This window comes from Falco naumanni, chromosome 8 (genome assembly GCF_017639655.2).
Source record: "Falco naumanni isolate bFalNau1 chromosome 8, bFalNau1.pat, whole genome shotgun sequence".
NCBI classification, from domain to species: Eukaryota; Metazoa; Chordata; class Aves; order Falconiformes; family Falconidae; genus Falco; species Falco naumanni.
The window spans coordinates 13,125,919-13,149,596 of NC_054061.1; the positions used below are offsets into that span (position 1 = coordinate 13,125,919).

Consider the following 23,678-nt stretch of genomic DNA (forward strand, 5'->3'; position numbering starts at 1 on the left):
GCCGGCTGCCGCGGGCAGGGGCATTTTTCCTTCCCCGCCGTGCCCCAGCGCTCCTGCAGCACCTGTGCGCGCAGCGCCCGGCCCCCGCCGGCAGGAGCCCCCGGACGGGACGGGCGTGTCGGGGCGCACGGCGACCCCCGGGCGCGGCCGGCTGGGCTGCGGGGGGTCGTGCCGGCGGCCACGGGACGCAGAGCTGCCCCCGGCAGTGAGGGCTCGGGGTACTCGGCACCCGCAGCGCTGGCAGGAGGGAGCGAGCGGGCCAGCATCCCCTCGGCCGGTGGCTCCCCCCCTCCCCCCGCTGCGCCGGGCCGCCCGTCGGGGCCTGCACACACACACACACACACCCACACACCCACACACACCCAGCAGCACGCGCTTCCCGCTGCTCTCGAGGTGCCACCCGCAGCTCGCGGCCTGGGGTCGGGACGGGGGCCACCACCACCCCCCCGCCCCTCAGAGTCGTCCCCCGGGTCCCCCCCGCCACGCAGCTCCAGCAGCAGCGGGACCCCAGAGCTCCGTGGTTCGCCGTCGGGGCACAGCCCGGCCGAAGCTCCCAGGCCCCGGGTGTCCGTCGCAGCTTGGCCCCGGGACCGTGGGACCCCCCGGACCCCCCCCTTGTCAAGGGTTAATCCAGAGCCCCGGGGCTGCCAGGCACAGCTCCCGAGGCCAAACGGAACCTTCCAGCAAGGCTTTCTTAGCACTCCAGCAACTCCAGAAGCCAGAAAAGAGGGGAAAAACCCCACCGCACAACCTGTTTTACACCCAAACCTCATTGTTTATCCGTTAAGGATAAAGAATTCTCATGAGAAAGTTTACCAGGCCTAGCAGTGGCTTTCCTGTTTAAATAACTAAACTTCATTTTTAGATGAGGACTTTTTTTTTTTAAAAAAAAAAATAAATTCCCATTCTGCACTCAAATTTGCAAAGAACTTCACAAAACATTTGTCCCTCAGTTTCCTAAAAGAAAGAAACAACAGAAGTCTGGCAGCTTCAGTCAAAATAAATATTTGTGTTGATTTTAGTGTTCCTGGGAAAATATTTTTGTGATCAAAGAAAGTTGTTAACCAGATCATCTTCTGGGGAAAACATACCCCGGTTGTTTATAGACTTTGTTTGCTGCCTTGTCCCCTACTATAAAGGAAAAGCAATGAAGTTAAGTGGCAAGAGCTATTAAGCTTACAGATAAAAGCTGCCACCAAGTGTCCATCAGAAATAATTTTCTTGTATTTTCTTTTAAGTACATCCCAGTATCCCTTAAACAAAGTACTCAGGTGCCTTAAATTAAGGCAAAGAAAAAACCATCTGGTCTCTTTGCTTAAAACTGAGCACGTGCATAACTATTTTGTTGAGTAGCAACCAGACCTTTTCTTTACAAGTACTCTGTTCATGGTTCATACAATAATATATTGATTTCCTCTAACACTTTTTATATACGTGTATTGTAGCAATATAATTCTCAGGGTTTTTCAACTGAGTGTAAATCAAACCAATAGTATTATTTGAAAGAGAGTATCAGTTCTTTGAAATAAAGTTTCGATAACATCAGCATGATAGGGATTTTCAGAAATTCATGTCCATAGCATCTATTGGTTTAAAACTTTTGCATTTTTTAAGAAATCTTGAGTATCCATGTGAAATAATAAAATGCTCCATATAATGTTGGTTTTTAATTTTGCAGCCAAAATATTTTATTTTTCCAGAATATGGCTCATTTGTTTCATTTGTTTCATTTGAAAATTTAGTATGATGTGTCAAAATTTTCCTTCAGCAACTGTATTAACATTAAAAATGAAAACAAATAACGAATGAGGTTCTCCTTTCTGTAGCACAGCTGTCAGCAGGGCTCAGATAGACTGCCCTGTTGATTTAAAAAACACCCAACTGACAGCGTCTTTGATCTCATAAAATATTCACAGTAACGAATGAGTGAGAGCAGTAATTCTGGGCTTGATAAGAGCTCAGACACAGCCTTGAACCTTGGAATTGTGTTACTTTGAGGGAGGGAGTGCCAGCAAGGCCATACGCAGCCTGGGGAATCCAGTACTCTTCCATGAGACAGTCAAACGAACACACAGACATTAACTCGTTGGCATTGTAAAACTGACTCCAGCTACAGTCTGTCTTTTTCCACCCAACCGGGATCATTCAAATCCTCATCAGGTTCTGATATAATCAGAGAAGTTTGGGTTAAAATACAGGCTTTAGCCACCACTGCGTTGATTTAATTTTCAAATGTTTTGAAAAAACAGAGAGAGGTAAAAGTAAAATCCCATGGAGATTCCCAGAGTAGGTTTGCATAGAGTTTATATGAACTTTGAGAAGTTTTACGTTACTCTTTCAGCATCAGTAAGTCACGGTTAGGTAAAGCACAGGCACAGAGTCAGTAAAACCTCACTGAAGCAAGTGGAGCTTGTAACTCCGTGGAATTGTTAACACCAAGGGGTTTCCCCTTAGAAATCAGTTTAACTAAGCAAGTTAACAACTTCACCGCTAGTGCTAACATTCTGAGTGCTGGGGCGATAAAATCGCTTTTTGGCAACAAAGCCATCTGCAAATAACTGAGAACATCAGCCACAAAGTGACCCAGTGGCTCAGGCAACCGGCACCTTACCTGCACCTTACTCAGCGTGGGGGCCAGGAGGGGCCAGGCTGGGCTGGGGGGCGATGCGGTGGCAGTGCTGTGGTAAACGGCAGCACCAAGCACAGGGAGGCTGTGCCTGTGTCAGCGAGGAGCTGGTCTGCTCTTGGCGGAGCACAGGGGAAAAAAAGAAAAAGAAAAAAAAAAAAAAAAAGAGGCCTTTTTAAGTCAAGTCTGAGGTACAGCACAGGCAGCACCTGTGCTCCTGCCAGGGAGGCTCCACCTGTGTGTAAGACATCAAAAAGACACTTGTTCACCCCTCAACCTCACCTGCTACTGGAGTGGGAGAGAAACATCCTTCACAGCCAGTGAGGCCAGTGCAGACAGGCACCCCCTCGTACCTGCACAGCCCCCAGCCCCAGGTGAGCAGCTCAGCTTGTTGTTGCCCAGGTGCCTCCCATTTCACCAGGACCCCAAAGCTAGATTGGCTCAGCAACACCTTGAGCACCTATTTTAAGCCAATTTGAGTTCCTTTACACAATGTAAATTTTTTTTTGCTGATAAGGGGAAGAGCTTTATTAGCTCTGGTTCTGAATGTCTATCTGTACCTTCTACTGCCCTTCCTGTGTAGTTCCTCTGCTAGTTCTTGTGTATTTTTGTTATCTGATCTGCCTTACCTAGTTTTTCTACTAGGTTAGTTTTCTGTGTTTTTAGGAAGTGATGCTGGTTCACAGAGCAATCTGAAGCCAGTGCAAAGCAAGCAGTGTGGAGGTACAGGCCTGAGTGGCAAGAAGTAAGCAGGACCTCTTCCTTTAACAGTGCTAAACTGGGATAATGTGGCTTGTGGAGCTGTGCCCAAACGTGGCTGGTCCTGCTCCATCCAAGAGCCAGCACTGGTGGGGCTGGGTGGTGGGCACCTGGTGCAGTAAAACACACACAGGGAAGATCCTGTGAGCTGCACGGAGCTGTGCCCTTGCTTTACTGACTTAGTGGGACCGGGTTTAACACGCAGCTGTTCAGCACAGTGCTCAAAGGCTCTGTGCCCCTGCGGACGGCAGGGATGAAGGCAGGTGAGAGCAGAGCTGCCCCTTTCCCTGTGGGGCTCCTGGGGCTGGAGAGCTGCAACCTGCTTTCCTGTGCTATGGGTAGAAGCAAGCTATGAATGTTTTGTTATGGTTTTTTTCTTTGTTGTTGTTTGTTTTTGTTTTTTTTTTAAGAAACAAAGTTACAGGATTAAGACTGTCTTTAGGAACTGTAGTTATTAAGCCTGGCTGCTATGATGGGCTTTGACCCCCTTGAGCTGCTGCTGGGTGTGCATCCATCCCAGGCTAAGCCTGTGACCATACAAGAGCAGCATTACAGATGGTATCCTGGGGTTTAAGGAAAATGCTGCTGCACTTCTGTGTAGCTTGAAAAGCCTGTTTTATTCAAAGGCTTTTAAATGGTTGCAGTTCCTAACTTTCTGCTGATGCTGAGTGGATTGAGTTGGGGTGCTTGTGCCTTGCCTTGGGGCATTGAGAACCCCCAGGGGAGGCTCATGGGCCGTCCTGCCCAGCAGCCTGAAACATCTGAGCTTTGTGCCTGAGAGCTGGCAGGATGCACCAGTCAGCCACCTGCCTGAGCATCCCCTTCGGGCACACCATCCCCTCGCCCCTGCTCCTTCCTGGTCCGAGCACTCAGTTCCTCGTTCCTCCTCTCAGCCAGTGGTGTATGTGGAAATTAGAAACTCTGTGAACATGTCCTTCCTTGTAGAGGTCTTTCACTTCTCTACCTGCCTGTCAAGCACCCAGGGGACATGACCTCTCCCACACACAGTTGCTGAAAAAATGCAGGGAGAAAGGACAGGGCCATTAATGAGGTTACAGGAGTGTTGGAGTGGGGCACTGAGAGCTGTGGGGCACAGGCTTGTGCTGTCCTGATGTAACTCTGCAGTTTGTACTGTTGGACCTGGCTTGTTTCAAGTGCAGGAATGGCCCTTGGCAGTGGGAAGGGGCTGGGAGCTGCCAGGAGGTCGGACAGCGGGGATGGTGCAGAGAAGCACCAGCTGCCATGCAGCCCCCAGGGCTGTGAAACGTTACCGTGGGCCTGCCAGGACATGGTCTTCAGGGCGATGGTGTTACTTAGCGGGGCAGCATTGACAAAACCTGGAAGAACAGAAAGAAGAGACTTATTTATTTTTTTTTTTAACATTGGGGTGCTGACTATTGAGTGTTAACTGGTGTAACTGAGATGGGCTCACCTGGGGAGCAGCACAAACCAGGGTGACTGGTGAATGCACCTGGGTCCGCCTTAGTCCCTTAATCCCCCAGAAGGAAGATACAATCAAAGAGTTGAAGACAAAATTGATGGCTCCTAGGATGTACACCTGCCAAGTGGAGGGAGAAGATGGGCAGGTCTACTAATTTTCTTCATAGCTATACCCATTATGATTGGAGGCTTCCGAAACACGACATCATGACAGGACAAGGGGCAACAGCTTTAAACATGAAGAGACTAGATTTAGATTAGATATAAGGAAGAAATATTTTACAATGAGGGTGGTGCAACACTGGCACAGGCTGCCCAGAGCAGCTGTGGATGCCCCATCCCTGGGATGCTCAGGGCCAGGCTGGATGGGGCTCTGAGCACCCTGCCCTGGTGGAAGGTGTCCCTGCCCATGGTTGGGAGGGGTTGGACTTTAAGACTTGATCTTTAAGGTCCCTTCTAACCCGAACTGTTCTGTGATCTGCTGGGTCTGCTTGGGTGAGTGCTGAAGCTCAGCAGTGCCAGATCTCGGGGCAGTGTGTGGGACACATGGCCAGGGCTGCACAGGGGAGGTGCCACCTTGTTCTGGCTCCTTTCCTTTGTTTCCAGCTGTGACACTGCATCGTTAATTTCCAGATACCCCATGTACATTGACTCCATGGTTAATGTTAATTTGCACAGTGAAAATATTTTATGTTTATTTTTTCTTTTCATTCTTAGCATTGAAATATGTGTTTTTTTAAAAAAAAAAAAAACAAAAACAAACAAAAAAACCCCAAAAAACCAACAAAACCCCCAACAACCTACCCCTGAGGTCCTTTTGCGTAGCTCAGCCCTGACGAGGAGGAAAAGGGCTTTGGGAGGCTGAGTTAAGGGGTCAGAAGCTGCACCAGGCAGGAAGAGCTGTCCTGGGGCTCACCCAGCACTGAGCACTGCCCACCCTGCTGATGTCTGTGCAGAGTGCTCAGACAGTTCGGAATCACAGCTTTGCCTGAGCTGGAAGCATGCTGCCACGTGGCACTGGGGATGGATGTGGGATGAAGGCTCCATGGCAGTGGAGACAAGATCCTGTGGCAGAAGAAGCCACCTCTGCTTCGGACGGGACCTGGGCAGCACACGTGCTCACAGCCAGGTCCATGCTGGTCTCTAACGAGCCATGAGCTGAGCCAGCCGAGCCTTTTCTCTGCTGCTGGCTGCACACTGAAGGTGGGAGCTCCTGCCTTTCCCTGCCTCCCTGCCCCGGCACGCCGGCTGTGTCAGAGGGACTCACTTGTGCCAAAACGTGGTGCAAAGGGCAGCTCCGATGCTTGCGGTGAAGGAAGATGCTGCAGCATAACAGGTCTTGTGCAACTGTGGCAGCTGTGGGTGGCATCCTGTTCAGCCAGGACGTTCCTCCTTCTTCCCTGGTGGCATCTGCCCACGTGCTGCCCCAGCTACCGCTGCTCCCAGCTCTTCCCCACCGTGCCCGAGGTGCAGGCAGCTCCTGGAGCACGCAGCCTGCCGTGGAGTGGGGCTGTCTTGGGTCAGCTTGGCTGTGAAACCCAGGGCTCTTTATTTGGTGGCTTTCCAGAAACTTTGTGTTTCTGGAATAAAAAGACTTTATGTAAATCTCACTTTCAGTTTAAAACAAAAGTAAATAAATGCTTGGCTGGAGGACAATAGCAGCACAAACTAAAATGTGGCTTGAAGATGCAGAAGCGAGCCAGAATGTGTTATTTTTAAAATCCTCCAAGTCTGAGCCAGTCATTTTGAGTTTTGCGTGGCATTTGCCCCCCCCCCCCCCCCTTGTAATATTTCAATGACTGGCCCTGTAGGCACCCAGACACACTTGTCCTTGGGCTGCCCTTCCCTCCCTCCTCCCCTGGGGGAGGCAGCAGGAGGGGAGCCCACAGCTGCTTCACGTGGTTCTTCTTGCAGGATTGGGCTGAGTGGAGACATCTTGTTCAGCGTGCAAGTTGCTTATCAGGCATCATAAGAGGAAATTCATCTTTTTTCAGAGGAACCTGCATGTATCACTTCAAACGCTCAGGCCTTTCTCACAGAAATACTTACGATACCTGGCACCTTCCAATGCCTTCAGCCCTGTGGGAGGGTGCACAGTCCGGAGAAGCTGTCCCTCTCCCTCCTGCCTGCTGTACTTTGTGAGTTTGGGTTTCCATTGCTCGCACTCCTCGATGGCAGCAGATGCTCAGGGCTGGGTTTGAGCTGTGCAGCACAGAGGGTGTCCTGGTGAGCCGGTGGGGTGGCCGGGGCAGTTCCCATGTGGCTCCCAGTACTGCTCTGGTGGGAAGGACCTCGTAGCCCCAGCTGGAAGCAAGTGCTGTCGAACTGAGCACTCAGCGGGGGTCAGTGGTTCCCTTTATAATTTGCATTTTGATATTCCAGACTTAAGACTTGTTTGCAGGTTTTCCTTGTCACTGGGATAAAAAGGATGCTTTGCCAGACAGTTAATAACCCCGTTTGCTTCTCATCTGGGGAAACCAAGCTGTGTCCCTCTGAAAGGGCTGATGCCCGGAGGAAACGCTCCCTGCTGGGGCCTTTTCTGGGGACGAGAAGGGAAGGCTGAGCAGCTACAGGGATCTAATTGTGGATCTAATTGCTCGCTGCTGCGTCCCCTCCACCCTCCTGTTCTCGCTTACTCCCTGTGGTGCTCTCCCATCCCCTCCTAGCCCTGGTACCTGCCCGGGGCCAAGTGGGTTCAGCTCATACAAATCAGTGGGGAACTAACTTGTCTACAAATAAACCACAAACAATAATAATTAAAAAAAGCCAAACTCAAAACTACCCACTTTTGGAGCTGGGCAATGCACTGAATACAGGGGAAAGAAGTGGGGAGGGAAGCAAGGCTCTGTCCTTAGCCAGCAGCGTGCTGGATGAACTAAAGCTGTACTGTGCTTTGGGTGCAGAGCAGCGGCGCGGGGATGTGGGGAGGTGGCATCCTCCCATGTGTCCCACCACCTCCCTTGAGCTGCCCCAAAGACAAAGACGTGCTGTTGCTGGGGGACCTGTGTCGGGTAGAGACCTGCCTGCAGCTCGGAGCAGGCATGTCCCACGCTGGGCTGCCAGGGTGGGAGTGTGGCGCTGGGCAATGGGGGAGAAATGCAGTTCTTGAACTGCTGCTGCCTTTGGGAAGCTGCCTGCAGATGCACCCCAGGACGCCCCGGGTATTATTTATATTATTTCATATATATTATATTTATTAAATATATAATCTGAGCAACCACTGTCAGGAAAAGCACACCTGCCATCTGGGTGAGCAGCTGCAGGGGAACAGACAGATCCTATGCTTCTACCTTGCAGGTTTTCTTGCACAGAGAGAAGAAAACTCATTGTGTTCCTCAGTTTGCTGGGCTGGGAGGAGGGGAATCCTCCTGTTGCACCAGCCCTTGCAGAATTCATCACCAAACCCAATGGTGCCGGTGGAATCTGTAACAGTTTTGAAATACCTTCTGGGAAACCACTCTTATAAATATCAAGACTATTCCAGCAGTACTTTTGTTCAGCTTTATTTTATAAAATGTATTTGAAAAGACTTTTGTAAGATATAAAACAATTACTGTACTTCATAAACATCATGCAAATATTTGGAGCTGTGAAAGTAAGACTGAAAAAGAAAAATCTTTGTTCTTACGGGATATCCCTTCAATGCCTAAATATGAGGATTAGAGGAGCTGGAAGCTCATGAGAATTTTCATCAAGTGATAAAGGAGATGAGAAGTATGACTGGAAACCAGGAAGATGCACCTGACAGTGAGGAAGAGACTCCTTCCATCTGGCTGCTGAGAGCGAGCTCTGTGTTACAGGAGTGTTGGACGCCCCGGGGCAAGGCAGCCAGCCTGAGTGGCTGTGTAGCACGAGAACTCTTTCCTCTGGCAATAGCAAACCATTTTGGAGCATGTCCCTGTATTAGCTGATACAGAGGAGGAAAAAAAAAAAGGCTAAGCTCAGCTTAGCAAAAGCGAAAAGCTCAGCTGAGCAAAAGTTCAGCTTTTGACTTCTCAGGGTTTTTTTTCCATACAGTTTAGAACCAAAACATTGCTTCTGAAGCACCTGTAATATCTGACATACAACATCAAAAAAGCAAAGTAGCAGTAAGGTAGTGTCTAGCTGCAGCATCAAGCCCTTGAGGAGGATCTCAGCAGCACCACATGTACCTCCTTCCAGCAAAAGCTGGCAGGGATGAGGGAGAGGGACTATCAATTAACCTGTTTCTGCTGGTGAAGGTTCCTGCTGTCTTTGACAGTTGAGTCTTATCTGTAAAATTCATCCTCCACCGTGGCTCGGAAGCCCACACAGATACTTGGCTTGCACAGTCCAGTTTAGGCGCTGGTGACAGCTTGCCAACACTGGTCTAAAACCAGATACAGGACTCCAGCGCTGGTGTATCGAGGCTGAAGTCTGAGAAACGCCAGTGGAGCTCAGTGCAACAGCTTGTGTCTTACGAGGAGCCTTACCTTTAACCTTCAAAAGGACAGCTCCCTTTTGTGTCATTCCCTATTTAGACCAGGTGCCTTTGCTTATTAGCACTGCTTTGATGAGGCTGAGAACTACTCGTACAGCTTCGGCTGACAACTTCCTGACTCTTAAGTAGTTGGCAAAGTGTAACTCTGTATTACCAAGGTTTATTACTATTATGGGGCTGTTGGGGGGGTGTCGGGGGGGAGGCGCAGGGATACACTCTCCAGCATCAATGGCACTTCTGAGCTCAGCTTTCAGGACATGGTTGTTGGTTTCCATGCTTTATAGTAATATGTCATAATGAAAGCATTCTGCACCAGTATTTGAGTTACATGTCCGTGGCATGTCAGAAACATCATGGAAAACGTCAAATGGGTGGCTTCAAGATTGAGAGATTCATGAGGCTGCTTAAAGGTGAGTCCTACTGGTCCCAGTACCCTGCGGACTAATGGATGACATCAAGTAAATATCTAAATAGCCAATGCAGGCTGTTAGCGCCAAAAATGTAGACTTGATGGTAATTCCACACATGTCCATGTACAGGCTGCACTTTGCTGGACTGAATTCTCATTAATTTCCTACTTTTTCCCAGAGGCTTGTTTCTCATTCTATACTTCATTGAGATAATCTTGATCAGGATATATCAGGAAGCCAGTAAATAAGCTGTCTGTCCAGTAGGGATCGTAAAAGAGCCCGTTTTGTTCTGAGTAAAAGATTTGCAGCCATACCTCATCCTCCTGCTTCAGAGAAAGGATGGTTGATCCAGAGGCAACATCATGGTTCCCAGTGTTGGCATCAAAAGTCTTGATCCGGTACTGCCCGTTGTGGACCAAGCCGATAGCCAAATGTTTGTTGGCCAAAGTGATATCATAAGTGAAGTAGTAAATACCTGGGATGCTGCATATGAATTTCCCACTGGAAGCGTTGTAATGTCCTCCCTCGTTCATTAGGATCCTGTCAAATTTGATGGGCAGCCTCTCCCTGGGGTAGCTCTTTGAGACCGCCACAGAGAAGGCAGATTTGGCTTTGTTGGCATTACAGGTGCAGGGTCCTGGCATCCCCGCCTCACCCTTGTTCCCTTTGGGCCCTTTCTTTCCCGGTGCCCCGTTTTTTCCAGGATTACCCTTTAAACCTTTGGGTCCTCGTGGGCCAGCCTTGCCAATAGCTCCTGCTTTCCCCTTTGGTCCTGGCTTGCCGGGGTTTCCTGTCCTGCCTTGTGGACCTAGAAGACAAATAACCTTGTAAATTTTTCAGTGAAAGAGATGATACGGCAAGTGGAAAGGGGTTGTATTGTTGCAGCCATACATTTTCATGTAGGAGGAAAACCTTGCTAGTGAGAATCCAAATGAAATAGCACCTGGGGCTGGACATCTGTCAGGAGTGACTAACCGTGTTAGGTGGGCAGTTGGCATAAGGACAATGGGACTTGGAGCAGGACAGTCTGTCCCTTTCAAGGACCAAAAGGCTGGTTCGATTATCTGTCTCACTTGAGAAAAAGGAGTAATTAATTATAAAGCTAGCCAAGAACAAGCTTTAAATGTTTGGGGTTTTCAGGAGTGGGGCAGGTTTGTGAAGCTTTTGGAATGTAGCTTGGAGCAGATGGAGTACTTTTCATTTTCTGTCTCTCTCTTTTTTTTTTTTTTTTTACATTTAACATGAAACTGTTGTTTAAAAAAAATAACACAGGTGTAGTAAAAAGCTCAGCCTAGCTGGGGGATGACCGAGTCATGAACCAGAAGACACCTGGTGCTGGGATTGCCTTGAGATGAGAAGTGAGTTGGGCTGTCACAGTGATGCTGAAACTGGTGGTCAGTGCTGATTATGGTACTGCCTGATAGAAGACAAATTTGTGGGGATTTATACCCTGCCTCTTGCCCTGCTGTGGCAAAAGTAGATTTAAATACAAGCTGTGGGTAGAAACTTGTTCTCCAGATTCCCTGTTTTGGGAGTAGGAGAAGAGAGTGAGACCCAGCATTGGCGCGCTGGTGTAATGCTGAACCAGGAGTGCACTCTAGTGTGGCAATGGGAAATCACTGTTCTCCCACCGCAGCTGGTCCTGATGCTTACCGACTGTAAGCTGGGTCTAAAGGAGCGCCCCACCTCAGGGTCAGAGAGGGTTGTTTTGCTTTGATTTAGATTGAGCGTGGTCGGAGCAATGCCTGTCCCCCCGCTAGACTGCTCTGGGGAGAAAGTACTTAATTTTTTTTCTCCTGACTTTGTTTTTCTTGAGAGCAGGCATCAGAGGCCACCGCTTTGTCTCATCCCGAGGGTGTATATTAGAGCAGGGAAAATCTCACTTCGTAACGAAGTGCAGCCGTTAGCAACGGCGTACAGCAGTAAGGTGCTATCTGCAAATAGCGCTGGTCTGAACCCCCCGGCAGGAGCTGGGAAGTGTGAGATGTTGGAGGGAGGAGAGTGGAAATTTCTAGAAGAGTTTCCTATGAGATGTGGTCTGTCCTGGCACTCAGATTTGGGGTGACAAGTTGCTGTTAACTGGGCTGTCGCACTATCGCTCTTACATTTTACCCTTGTTGTGTTAAGAAGCGCTTTTCTCTTACCTTCATCACCGTGCTCGCCTTTATCGCCATCCCTGCCGTCCTTGCCATCTTTGCCCGGGAAGCCCATCCTGCCGACCGTCCCTGGAGCCCCGGGTGCGCCGGGGGGGCCAGGTGGCCCGGGGGGTCCCGGCAGGCTGCATGCTAGCTGTGGCCCTTCCTGCAGTGCTCCCTTGGCAAAGCCCCCAAGGATGTGGTTTGCCACGCAAGGCACAGTCCAGAGGAGGAGGACAGCAGAGATCATGGCGCAGCCTGTGAGGAGGAGACGGGACGTGGCTGTGATGTGCCGTAGCCAGCATGTGAGGGTACGGTGGTGGCCCCTCCACCGGGATGGGGTGTTGTAGAGACTTGCGTGAAAATGGGAGATAACTGAGCTTTTGTCGGTGGGGTGGGAGAGCTGTTTGTTTTGGTGTGATATGAATCCAAGGATTTGGCTCATGGAGTTTTCTAGATCTGACCAATATTTTTTTCAAACTTGCTCTTCTCTAAGTCCATACCTGTGGCCATCCCTTGTTCTGTTTTGTCCCCTGGGCCTCCTTTCCCCTGAAACACAAGCAGTGATGGCGCAGGGGTGCACAAGGAGCTGCTCGGCACTAGCGGAGCGGAGGAAGGAGAAGGGGGCTCGGTGTAAACTTCCTCAGCAAGACCTGCTGTGCGGTGGGGTCACTGGGGTTGCTTACCAAGCCCAAAACCCACCGTGGGAGGCATGGCTGAATTTAGAAGATGGGTTTGTGGAGGCTTCGGGCCAAGGCAGTCCTCGACGCGTTTTGCCTGGCAGTAGGAATGGAGCCCTTTGGCTCGCGGAGTGTCCCTGCCCTCACTGCAGCCCACCGCACGGTGCTGCACAGCCCGCAGCATCGGGGGGCAGCTGCCCCCGCGGCCGTGAGCGCCCCACTGCAGCCTCCGCCACACCCCCACACCTCAACACCGCACCACCGCGGAACGGTGGTGTTCCAACCTCTCACAGGGCTGACCTGCCTCTCGGGGGGGGGGGGGGGGGGGTGGGCAGCAGCTCAGCCTTGATGTTTGCTGCTAACAGTCACCTTGGAGAGACGGGTAACTGTTAAAAACCCGCTGCTGTTAGTCTCCAGGCTCTGTAAAGTGAGCCATTGCTTCAAGCAGAGGAAATGCCAAGGGCTTTTTTTTTGAGCTCCAGGCTCTGCCTTCACTCACAGCTTGAGGCTGAGCCTCCTGGGCTTGTCTCACTCCACTCCCAGATGGGGATGTAGCAATAGAAAATTATTTCTGGAATAAAGCTATTCCCATGAACCTGCTAATGATACAGAACAGTTATTATACAGTAAATTATCCCTCTGGTTGTCTGCACATGGAGCTGTTTGTAAATCGCTGTGCTGCCTGTGCAGCTTCTGAGTAACTCCACTGCATCTTGAATGAGTGCTCAGATGCATCAGCAGCTTGGAGAAGATGCCCCAGACCAGGCTGATTGATGACAGCCCACCTTCATGCTTGACCCACCTGAGCCTCTGGGTATTACAAGCATATAAAGTAGCATTTGGGTTCTGCACGTGATTACAGATATAGTAAAAAAGGGAATTTCCCCTATGGTATCAGTTTCAGACCACCCATGGGTGAAGGTGCTCCTGCCATCCCCTCCCCACGCCCTTTGCTCTGCCAGGGAGGGAGGTTATGGCCATGGCCACCAGCTCCCCAGTAGAGCCGGTGCTCCCCATCGGGCACTGGCCATGAGGGGAGATGCTGAGGGAGTCGGGCTCTTTTCCAGCTGTAAGGAGCAAGCTGGTGAGGGGATGAAAGGCACCCCCTGGCCCCATTTCTTTCTCTCAGCTTCTGTAGCTGGAGTAGCCCTTGGAGAGATGAGACACAAAGCCTGAAACCGCCCCATACGAATCTGTGGCTGGTTCACTCTTTGCTCAGTAGCTCTTTGATTAGGGGAGATCAAGCTAAGGCCAAAAGATTTTTTTTTTTTTTTTAAAGGAATTAGCCACGTATCACTTTGATACAACTCCTACCCCTGGGCTAAGAGGTGCACAGTCTTATTTGATGGAAAAGAATCCTATGAAATTTGGTCTTTTCCCTTATTACAGCTACCTCTGATGGCAGGAGGTTAAACTTTTTTCAAAAATCATCTGTTTGCACGGGTCTTCTTATCACATCCCCAAGTCCTGCTAACAAAATACAGAATGTAAGGGAGGGTTGAAAAGCAAGCAAACTGCCTTTCATCTATTGCTTCAAACTTTGGTGCTGAAGCAAATCTGTAGTTAAACGCAGATGCAATAGAAGATGAGCCGGGATATCCCAGACCTTTCAGTCTGCCAGTGGCCTTTTGGCCAGGCAAAGTCCTGCCTGGCATTACATCAAATACTAGGAGGCTTCAGCATCTCTCCAGCAGTGTTATGCTTAACTCCTGCACTGAAATAAGATGATTAAAGTATTGTATAAATTTCATGTTGGCTTTAGCGCCCTTATCCTGGTATCAGCTCCTGAAGGGGGAGGAAATGCATGTTACATGCTCCAAATCCAGCGAGCAATATGCTACATATTAATGCCGAGTGGGAGCCCCCCAGTCCTGCGATATGTATAATTAAGTACATGCAGAGGAGTGGGAAATTCAAAACAGATCTCTGGGCTGGATCATCTGCTAAGATATTTTGTTCTTCAGCTCTCTTTTGCTTTTCTTACATCTAAGTTTATTTGCTGTTGGGGAAAGGTATCAATTTAATGGTCTTGTGAGGTGGAAATCACCAACCAGTATTAATACGGACAGTTGAATAAAGGCTTCTCAGTTCACAGAAAGGAACAAGGTGTTAAAATGCCTGGCAGAGTGGGGAGATCCCAAGGCAAGCTACATCCCTGCTTCCCAGAAACCACTTCAAACGGGGCAGAAGAGAAGTGAGAGGCATCTGGAGGTGGATGACACTAATAAGTTGTGGCAAGGAAAAATGTCGTTGTGGAGCACAACCTGGGAGAAAGCTGGGACTGCTTCACGTGGAGAAGAAATGGGCAAGAGGGCAGCTCCTTTTCTTATTTTCCTATCAGAAGTACTTCTGCTGCCTTCAGACAACCCAGCTAGTTGACCTGACGGGGTAAAAAGTGGCAAAGACGAAATACCCCGAGGCTGGGAGATCAGTAGTACCGGTACTTACATAGATGGGGAAAATGCAGCTACCTGGAGCCATGCTCTGGTGCAGCTCCTGAGTCGGTGTTAATTAACGGCTCCACAAGAACGTTTCATCCCAGATCACAGCCGTGCGTGTGGGATGCAAAGCACAGTCACATTCACAAGAGGATCTATAAATAACCTCTTAAAGAAATCTCTCTGAAAGAAAACAAACCTCATGCTGCTCCACCTTAAAAGGAAAATTGCTCCTCGATATAGAATGTATGATGAGCTCCAAGAAGCAAATTGGAAACAGATCAGCATCTTTCCTCTCCGCAGTACGGGCAGCAAGCCGTGCAGCGTGCTTTCAGCTGAGGTCTCCCTTTTCTAATGACATTTTAATGAATGTCTTTGCTAATAGGGTTTTGCAGACTTTTTGGCCATGACCGATGCCTGTCGTGCAGAAGGGCGCACCGTGCCCAGGAGGTGACGGGAGCGGGCTGGTGGGGGAGGACTGCCAGGGGACGGGAGGGGACCTGCGCTGTCTGATGGGCAAGGGGGCTGTGGTGGCTGGAGCGTGTACCTGCCGCTGAAGTGCAAGTGTTCAGCTCCTCAGCGTCCAGGGACAGCACTGACTTCGGGCACCGACTTCAGCATGGGAAAAGGAAGCAGACCAGGTTCACTGGAAGGAGCTGGCTGAGGTGTCGGCAGGTAGGCATGGCTGGCCAGGCCCCAGCTTCCCCCCTGCAGAGCACCAGGACCCACTGGAGGTTATCGAGGGGTTGGTGCTGAGCTTGGGCCAGTGCAGAGGTGCTCTGGCCCTTCACGTGTGGAGTGCCTCTCCCTCGCTGACAGCATGTTGGTGATGGGCAAGATCTCATGCACACAGAAATGCTTTTCTTCCCAATACTTAAAAATATCCATCCATTAAGTCACACTGAAATGATGTCTTCTGATATATTTGGCAGCAATGGCGCTTACTAGGTTGCTTGGTTGAAGAAGACTAAACCCTTGGGCTCAGGAGATGGTACAACTCGTGGTGGACACATGATGGACAAGGGCAGCACTGAGTTGCTCTGAGGTAGAGGATCTTGGAGGAAAGACCCTCTGAGCTGCCAGGTGCTAGGTAGGCTCTGGCTGAGACCTGATGTTTGGAGCATAGCTGGGTCAAACTTCCACCCAGAGAGAAAGGACAGAGGCTCCAGAATGTGCTGCAAACATCTGGGCCCTGAGGTGGAAGTATGAGGCAGACAGGTGGAGTGACAGGTGTCTGTCATCTGGGTTTGAGAGACAATGGTTCCCTGTGGCCTGGTTCAGCTGAATCAGTGGAAATTGCTGCTCTGGGTCCAGGGCATCCCCTGGGATCAATGTAGTCTGGAAAACTGTGCTATGGACCTCCACTGGGTAATTTTGGGGAATGGTTGTTGGGAAGCAAACCAGGAAAGGGACAGTTTTGGAAAATGTTCTCTCCTGAGCTGGAACACACCTTCAGAGTGCACCTCAGGGAAAATAAAGCAATAAAGACAGAGCGTCTCTGATTTGCAGGCGCAGTGCAGGCAGAGCTGAGCCTTTACTAGCGTCTCTCTTCCCAACGAGCCACATATTCGGGGGCCTTTGCTACAATTACATAGCACAATATAATAAATGACTCAAAGCAAGATTGTGTCTAAAATGGGTTTTTCTGACTCTGCCCCATGGCCCGTACGTGATCCCCTCGTTCTGTTTTAGGACATTTTGTTGTCATTGCTTGCTGCTCCGGTGGGTCCTTCTCCTCCTGCTGGAGCCCAAGCCCTCAGCAGAGGCAGCCCCGTGCCCTGGCTCTCCCTCCCAGGGGCTGGGGCTCAGCTTTCCTCAGGGACACTGGCAGTGGGGGGGCTGCCCGCCTCCCCAGCTGTCCCGCCAGCCTGCTCCAAGCAGACACTTGTGCCCTCAGCAGGAATTGGAACCGACCTCTCCATGCTGAAACCTGAGCATCCCATGAGCTTCTGTAGCACATGGAGCATCTGTGCAGGGGGCCTGCAAACCCATGCTCTCCAAGGGCTTTTCTGTGCGTCCTCCTTGTCGCCGGAGCTATGGTGCATCCCTCTGTCACCCGAGAGCCTCCCTCCCTAGGAGCTGTGTCCCCACAGGGCTCCCATTTCTGCTGGCTGCTGTGGCGTGGGATGGAGTTGCTGCTGCTGGAGCAGCCTCAAGGGCAGGAGCCTGGGAGCCCGTACCTCTGTCCCTGTGTCCCCTATAGCTTCGGCTGCCGCAGCACCCTGCTCTGCACGCCTCCTGCAAGCCCCTGTGCAACTCACCCCAGCCCTGCTGCAGGTGAGCTTCCCGAGCTGCTTCATTAAGGAGCCAGAAGGGTTGTCGAGATCTATATGCATTAAAAAGGTGTTTCTGTCAGAAAAGATTTTGCCTGTAAGAGTAAGCCTCACGTGCGAAGGATCAGTTGTACTTTCTGGTGCTTACAGGGCGGCTGGGCTGAAATCCCATCAGAGGGAAGGTCCCTGAGGGCTCGCCTGCCGTGGGGTGGTTTGGTGGCACGTCCAGTTGGTGGCACGTCCAGTAGCCGGAGGGTGGGTTTTGGCTGGGGAAGCCGCCCTGTGCCAGGCAGCGGGGTGTGTGCCTGCCCATGGGGGGAAAGGTGTAGTGGGGGAAAGAAGAGGAGACAGTCTGGGGGAGATTGCTGCTTGGAGAGAGAGGGGAGCAGGATGGGAGGGGACCCAGCAGGGAATGAACAACTGTGACTTTCTACGCCATTTCCTTTCAATACTCGAGGCTTTCTTAAATAAAACACGATCTTGCTTCACAATTTCCCAGCTTACCTCAAGGCACCTTAATTAGCCTTCAAAGTAATCATTATCCCTGTGAGCCTCCCTCTTGGTTGCCCTGGGGCTCAAGGAGCCCGTGGGCAGGTGGGGCTGGTTTAGATGAAATCAGGTGTGCTGCGGGTGACAGCAGCTGAAAGGGATGTATTTAATTTCTGATATAAGCCATTCGTTATCCCAGGTAGGGGCTTGATCTGTTACCTCCTGTTGCAGAAAGCAATGTCAAAGGAGAGCGATGTATCACTGTCCCAGCTTTAGGCAGCCGGGGATGCCCGTGGCAAACCTTCCCCAGCCCTGAGCTAAAGCTCCACAGAAACTGCTGGATCTGTACCAAAGCGAAGACAGAGGCTGTGGTTTCAGCTGTATGAGGTGGGTGCTCCCAGCAAAAAGTCTGAGGAATGTTTCCTTCCTGGAGTATTTCTTTTGCCTGGCGACTGTTGCCTTTGCGGATTCCTGTGCAGGCACTGGAAACCTGAGCACTCGGGGACTTAGACCTTATTTGGGAAGTTTTCAAAGTTAAGGTTAAAAGGCGGGAGAAAAAAAGAAGGAAAAGTTCATCTACTCACCACAATTAATCTCTTCAGCGGGTTCTTGACAGGCGCTGGAAACCTACACAGTTTCAAGCAGATGTTTTGCTGCAGATCGCTGTCACACGCGGAGCCCAAGCCCTGTCCTGCCACAGCGGTGTCCTTCCGAGGGGTGTGCAATAGTGACTTTGGTCTTTCTGTTTTATTACCGTTTTACTCCTTTTTGTGTGGATTGCTAGCTTCCTGCATCAGCTCCACGTTTTGGCTCAACGTTGCTAAAGGCATATTTTTATTATTGTGTAATGGGTCTGCGCCTCTTCCTCTTGTCACGTGGCACGGGAAGAAATTTTTATGCACATATGGCTGGGAAGCTCTTGGTGCTTGAGGAGTTTTTCCCTTTCTCTCTCTCCCTTGCAGTCAAGGCTCAGGAGCTGCCTCGATCATTTCTGACAGCTTCGGCCCCTCCGCGCTGTAGCTGCTGCCTGCGCAGGCCGTGTGTCAGGGGATGGTAACGCAGATCAAGCTGGGCAGCAACTGCGATGCTTGATCCTGGAGCATTGGCAAGGGAAGCCAGTCTTGTCCTAAGGGGGACGCTTGCTTCTTCCGAAACAACTTAGACAAACCCAGGCACATCACCCCAGGCTTGAATTACAGGACATAGCAGTGAAGCAGCAGCTTTGCAAATGCAGATTTTGAGAGGAAACTGCGTGTACCTCAGTGCTGCTTCAGGCGGATGCACAAGAGGAACCATGGAGACATTGCCATAGGGATGGCAGGGTGGGAATGCTTCTGTCTTTAGAAAGGGTTGGGAGTTTGGTTTAAGTTTGCAAAGCAATTACAAACACCCTAGCAACTGCTGGAGGTAAGGTAGTGACACCAGCAGTGTCAAGCTGGAGTTCAGCTTGAGCTCTGCCACCACAGAAGTGTTGGGTCGCAGTAAACCCCTGTCCCTTCTTGCCTCTCAGCTGCAGCAAGTCACGGTGCTACAGCCCCGAGCAGGGTCAGTGTCCTGGCTTACACCAGCACATTAAACCCGGAATCTGCAAATGCCTTACAGCTCTCAAAATTGGCAGCGCTTCCCTGACAGCCCCTGGGGAGGTACAGAAAGGCAAACGGGGGGTGAAGAGTTTCCTGACCCTGCTCACCCCTCCCTCCCTCCCTCCCTGCTTTGCAGGATGCTCTGTGGTGCTGCCAGGGTCGGTACAGACTGGAGTTACCTTATTACGGGAGTGATGGGGAGAGTCTACACGGGAACTGTGAGATGACTCAGACATGACGGGTGCCCGGGCTGGCGGGGTGGGAGGTGATGGGGACCCGTCACCCTTCTGGCAGGGCAGTGGTGGCCCTGGGGCTCTCATCGCCCACCCACAGCAGGTCGCTGGTGCTCCTGGCTGCAGCCTGCAGTCCCTGTTTCAGGTGCGTGGTTCTCACTCTGTCCTGGCCAGGATCCTGCGTGGGCTTGGGGGACAGCGTGTGCTCAGTGGCAGGGCTCCAGAGCCTGCTCTGCTGCTCTGCAGCCAGCAAATATTTTCTGCTCAGTGCAGATCATTGGCTGGTTGGGAGCACACTGCAAGTATCATTCCTTACTCTGCCAGAACTCATCCTTATCAGAGCTGTTGTGGTTTGTTTTTTTTTTTTTTTTAAGCTTTTCCCTGAAGTTGCTGTTGGAACACGGTGGGAATGGATACAGTTTGCTTTGGGAGCTGTAATCGGTTTGGCTGCTCTTGGGGGGTGGGAACGTTTGGTGGAGGAAGCACAGGGCGGTGCTGGTGGTCCTGCAGAGCTCCTCCAGAGCTGGCCCCCGGCTGCCTGATGGCTCAGCCGCGTGTCCTGCTACTGAGCAACTTCGAGAACACCCCCCCTCCCCAAACCCCTGCAGTGACCACCTTCCCGTCCACTGCCCTAAGGGCTGGTTTAGCCAAGCTGCCATGTGGCTGCAGAGCTCTGGCACGCCTGTGGGAGCTGCCCGGGGCCACACTGACCCCAGCGCTGGGGTGACCGCAGGTGGGGACGCCCCCAGGCATGGGTTCTGGGACCTGCTCTCCCCTGGGACAGCTCTGGTGATCCGTCAAAACAGGAATTGTCACTTTTTGCTTGTTTCCATGAAGTCTGTAGGAGCCCAGCTCTCTTGGACAGCCTCTTCCAGCCAGGTGTGAGGCTGGAGTCAGCCTAAAGGCTCAAGGCATTGTACGGTGGGGGTCCTGCCTCTGGTTCCCTATGAAACCGGATGAAAATTTCCCGTGGGCTTTGCAGGGTGCCAGTTGAATTGTCCTGGGAAGCCACAGCAGCTTCCCCAGACACTAACGTTGTTGGGAAGAAAAATCTCTGCTGGTTATTCCCAGCCTGCCCCATGGCAGCTGTGCTGGGGCACCGGCACTTTGGGATGAGTCCGAAATGGGCCAGGGATGAAACGATGCTTGAAAATAACAGCAGTTCTGCCAGGCAGGCTGAGGTGTGACTGGGAATTTGTGGTTGCTGGTGATTTCGTGCCCAGATCCACAGCATGTGGACGCAGCGAGAGCCTGACCTAGTTTGGCAGTGCGGGGAGAGGCAGCGCTGGGAAGCTCCTGCCAGGCAGATGGAAAATATGTCTGTGCTGCAGGGCCACGCCGAGCACGCGGGGTCCTGGGCCCTGCCGGGGAGCACGTTTGGCAGCATGCTTCGTTAAATAAATAAACTGCCCGTCCACGGTGGAACAGCGCAGCTCTGAATCTTGGTCTTCTGTTCATGTTGTTGCAGCTAGACATTGCAGGAGGCGTTGCAAAGGGATCATGCCCCTCCTGTGCTGCTTTTTAGCAAAAACCTCCTTGCCGGGGTGGTGGTTTGCCCGTCGATCACGGGAAGGTGGCTCATGCCGCGGCATGGGGAGCTGCTCGGGCTGGCGCCCGCCTTGGCAGACCCTCACAGGACACGCAGAGGATGGGGGGTGCAGGTCCCTACTGTGGATGAGCCACTGGGGCTTGTGGTGCTCCCTCCAGAGCAGCAAAGCCATCCTGCCCACGCCGCCCCTCGCAGTCCCCTGCCAGCACCCCCAGCACAACGCACGGCGGCTTTAAATAACGCTTGTTGGGGGGACGTGTGGCTGGTGGGGCAGGGGAAGGTGCCTCATCCAGCACCTGCAGAGTAAAAAGCGTAATTTTAGCTCCGGTGTCGCCTGCACATGCGCTTTGGGTGGGCAGCGCGAGTGCCCAGAGGTGGGAGATCGTGGGCTCCTGCCCCGCGGTGGCAGAGGGGACTGTGGATGTTCCCTGTTTGCTTTCCGAGCACTGACACATTTCACCGTTACAGACACCAACCTCGCAGCAGCGACCTTGTAACCAAATAAAACGACTCTGCAAATGCTGGAGGCAGCCCGAAGTGCAGCCGTCCGATTGCACCAGGCAGTGGCAACACAAGGTACCGCTCTTGAAAGTGTAGGGGCTTTGGCGTTCTTTTGGGAGACACTAATGGGAAGGAAAAACAGTTTTTCTACCCAGCAGGCCTCCTGGCTTAGCGTGGAATGGTGATCTGAGTCATTTTTATTGCCCTGCCTAAAAGGAGTTTGGAGGTCTGTGAGCAGTCTTCAGAGAGTGATTGTCCCTCTCCAAAAGCTCCCATAAAAGTGAGTCAAATCTCTGTTTAAACTTAAAGTATGCCCTCGGGACCATTAGCTCTGCTTAGGAACTGCAGCCCTAACCCATTAAGAGCTTATTTTAGGACGAGGGCAGTGGGAACCAGCCCAGGCACCGGGGAACCACTGCAAGCACAGTGCAGAAGGTGTGTTAAGGTTGGAGTTTTTTCCGTTGTCTCATGCCCCTTCTAACTCAAAGTGAAATTCAGCAATCTTTCTGACTTGCTGCAATCGGCTCCTGCCTAAGTGTCTAATAACGTAGTCAGATGAGAAAAGACTCTTCTGAAAGTGCCCCGTATTTCCCAAAATACAAAAAACTTCAGCCCTACTTCTGGAGTCTGTAGCATCATCATCAGCAATCTCAGTACCTGAGGACACGGGCAGCCTTTGTCTAAGTCAGGAAAGCCAGTGACAAATGTCATTTACCCGTGTCATGGTACAGTGTCTCTATCCTTCAGGGCACAGGAGCATCCCCCAGAGACGAGTGAAAAATCACTTACGTTGTATGCAAGCAGTGACAGTCTGTGGGGATAGTAACAGCTACAGATAAAATCCCTTCTCCTGCTGCTGTTTTCCAAGCAGGGAATTTTGCATTAGAGCTGGCTTTTCTGTTCTCAGAGAATTGATAATTTGTTAAAAATGGTCTTTCAGCTATTCCTAAAATACTAAGAAAATATTAATGCATCGGCAGACTATACGTTGGGGCTGTGCCGCCTCTTGGGCGTTAAATCCTGCAGCCCAGTGCTTCTGCTCCTGCACATGCCCGGCATGAGACCTGTAAAGCCTGAAGGCACAGCTGGGCAAACTGGGGTGCCGGCCGGAGGCACCGTTTTGCTCCCCCGGCTTGGGTGTCCCGCAGCCCTGGGGGCTGATGGCATCGCCCCTTCCCAACCAGGGCGCGCAGCACCAGGAGCAATGCTGGCGGGAGGAACCTTCTCCTTCTGCTGCGCTGCTGTAACAGCTGCCTTGCTAACGGGGTGCTACAGCAGGTGACTGCATCCTCCGGCCTTGCTTCCATGCCTCCACCATCCTTCCCCCACGCGCTGTTAGCACGCGTCCCTCGTGGCGGCTCGTGGATGAAAAGTGGCGATGGGTTAAAACTCTTCTGTGAGGTGGCGTTGGAGCCAAATCTGTTGTTCTGAGCTGTATACTAAAAATGGAGAACAGATGCACGTGCAAATGTGATAAGGCCATAAACGCATCTGAAAAGAAGTCCCACTTGTAGGAGAGGTGGTGGGAGATCACAGAATGATGGGCCAGGGACTGTGCTGAGATCAAATGCCATGTGGATGAGTGGCTGGGTGGAGGCTGTTGCTAAAAGGCTTTGGAATTACTGGAATTATTTTAAGTATTATTTGTAGGTTGGTAATTTTGTGTTTGCTGATCTGCCTACTGAGCAAGGTTTTCTTAGGCAAAGTGATTTTTTTTCTGTTTCACTGAGGTCTGAAACGCGCTTGTATCCTGCAGAAGCCAAAATCATTGCTATCTGGTACCCTGGTGGGGTTCTGGTTGGGTCATCTAAGAGATGTGAATGAATTTGTTTCATGTAAAATAACTAGTTTTAAGTTATAATGATATTTCCACCCATTTCTTTGTTGCATCTGGCAAGATAAATGTGAACAGGAGCGCTAACAGCACAGTGGGGAGTTGCCTGCACATAGTTCAGGCCACGGGGTGTTGGCCTGGAGGAAGTGGAGCTCTACTCTAAAGCAGAATGGAAAACCACCAGTACTGGATTGTGCTAGGCGCTACTGGGCACAGCAAATCCCGTCTCATCTGTTGTTTTTTTTCCTAGAAGCTGAACTTCATGTCAT

General features: G+C 51.2%; 1 protein-coding gene across 1 annotated transcript; it reads right to left on the reverse strand.

Annotated features, from left to right (window-relative positions):
- Window positions 1-8,329: 8,329 nt before the first annotated feature.
- Window positions 8,330-18,644, reverse strand: C1QTNF2 (C1q and TNF related 2). The gene is made up of 3 exons (XM_040604867.1): window positions 18,294-18,644; window positions 11,839-12,087; window positions 8,330-10,502 (listed from the first exon to the last, which is right to left on the reverse strand). The coding sequence occupies exons 2-3, from the start codon at window positions 12,077-12,079 to the stop codon at window positions 9,889-9,891; spliced, it is 855 nt and encodes a 284-aa protein (XP_040460801.1). The 5' UTR covers window positions 12,080-12,087; window positions 18,294-18,644; the 3' UTR covers window positions 8,330-9,888.
- Between the last annotated feature and the right edge of the window lie 5,034 nt (window positions 18,645-23,678).

Bases quoted from the DNA above. Each gene is read 5' to 3' on its own strand.
- C1QTNF2 (XM_040604867.1), bottom strand. From the start codon at position 12,079: ATGATCTCTGCTGTCCTCCTCCTCTGGACTGTGCCTTGCGTGGCAAAC. The intron at 10,503-11,838 runs GTAAGAGAAAAG...TTTGTCTTCTAG, and splicing joins AGGCGAGCACGGTGATGAAG to GTCCACAAGGCAGGACAGGA.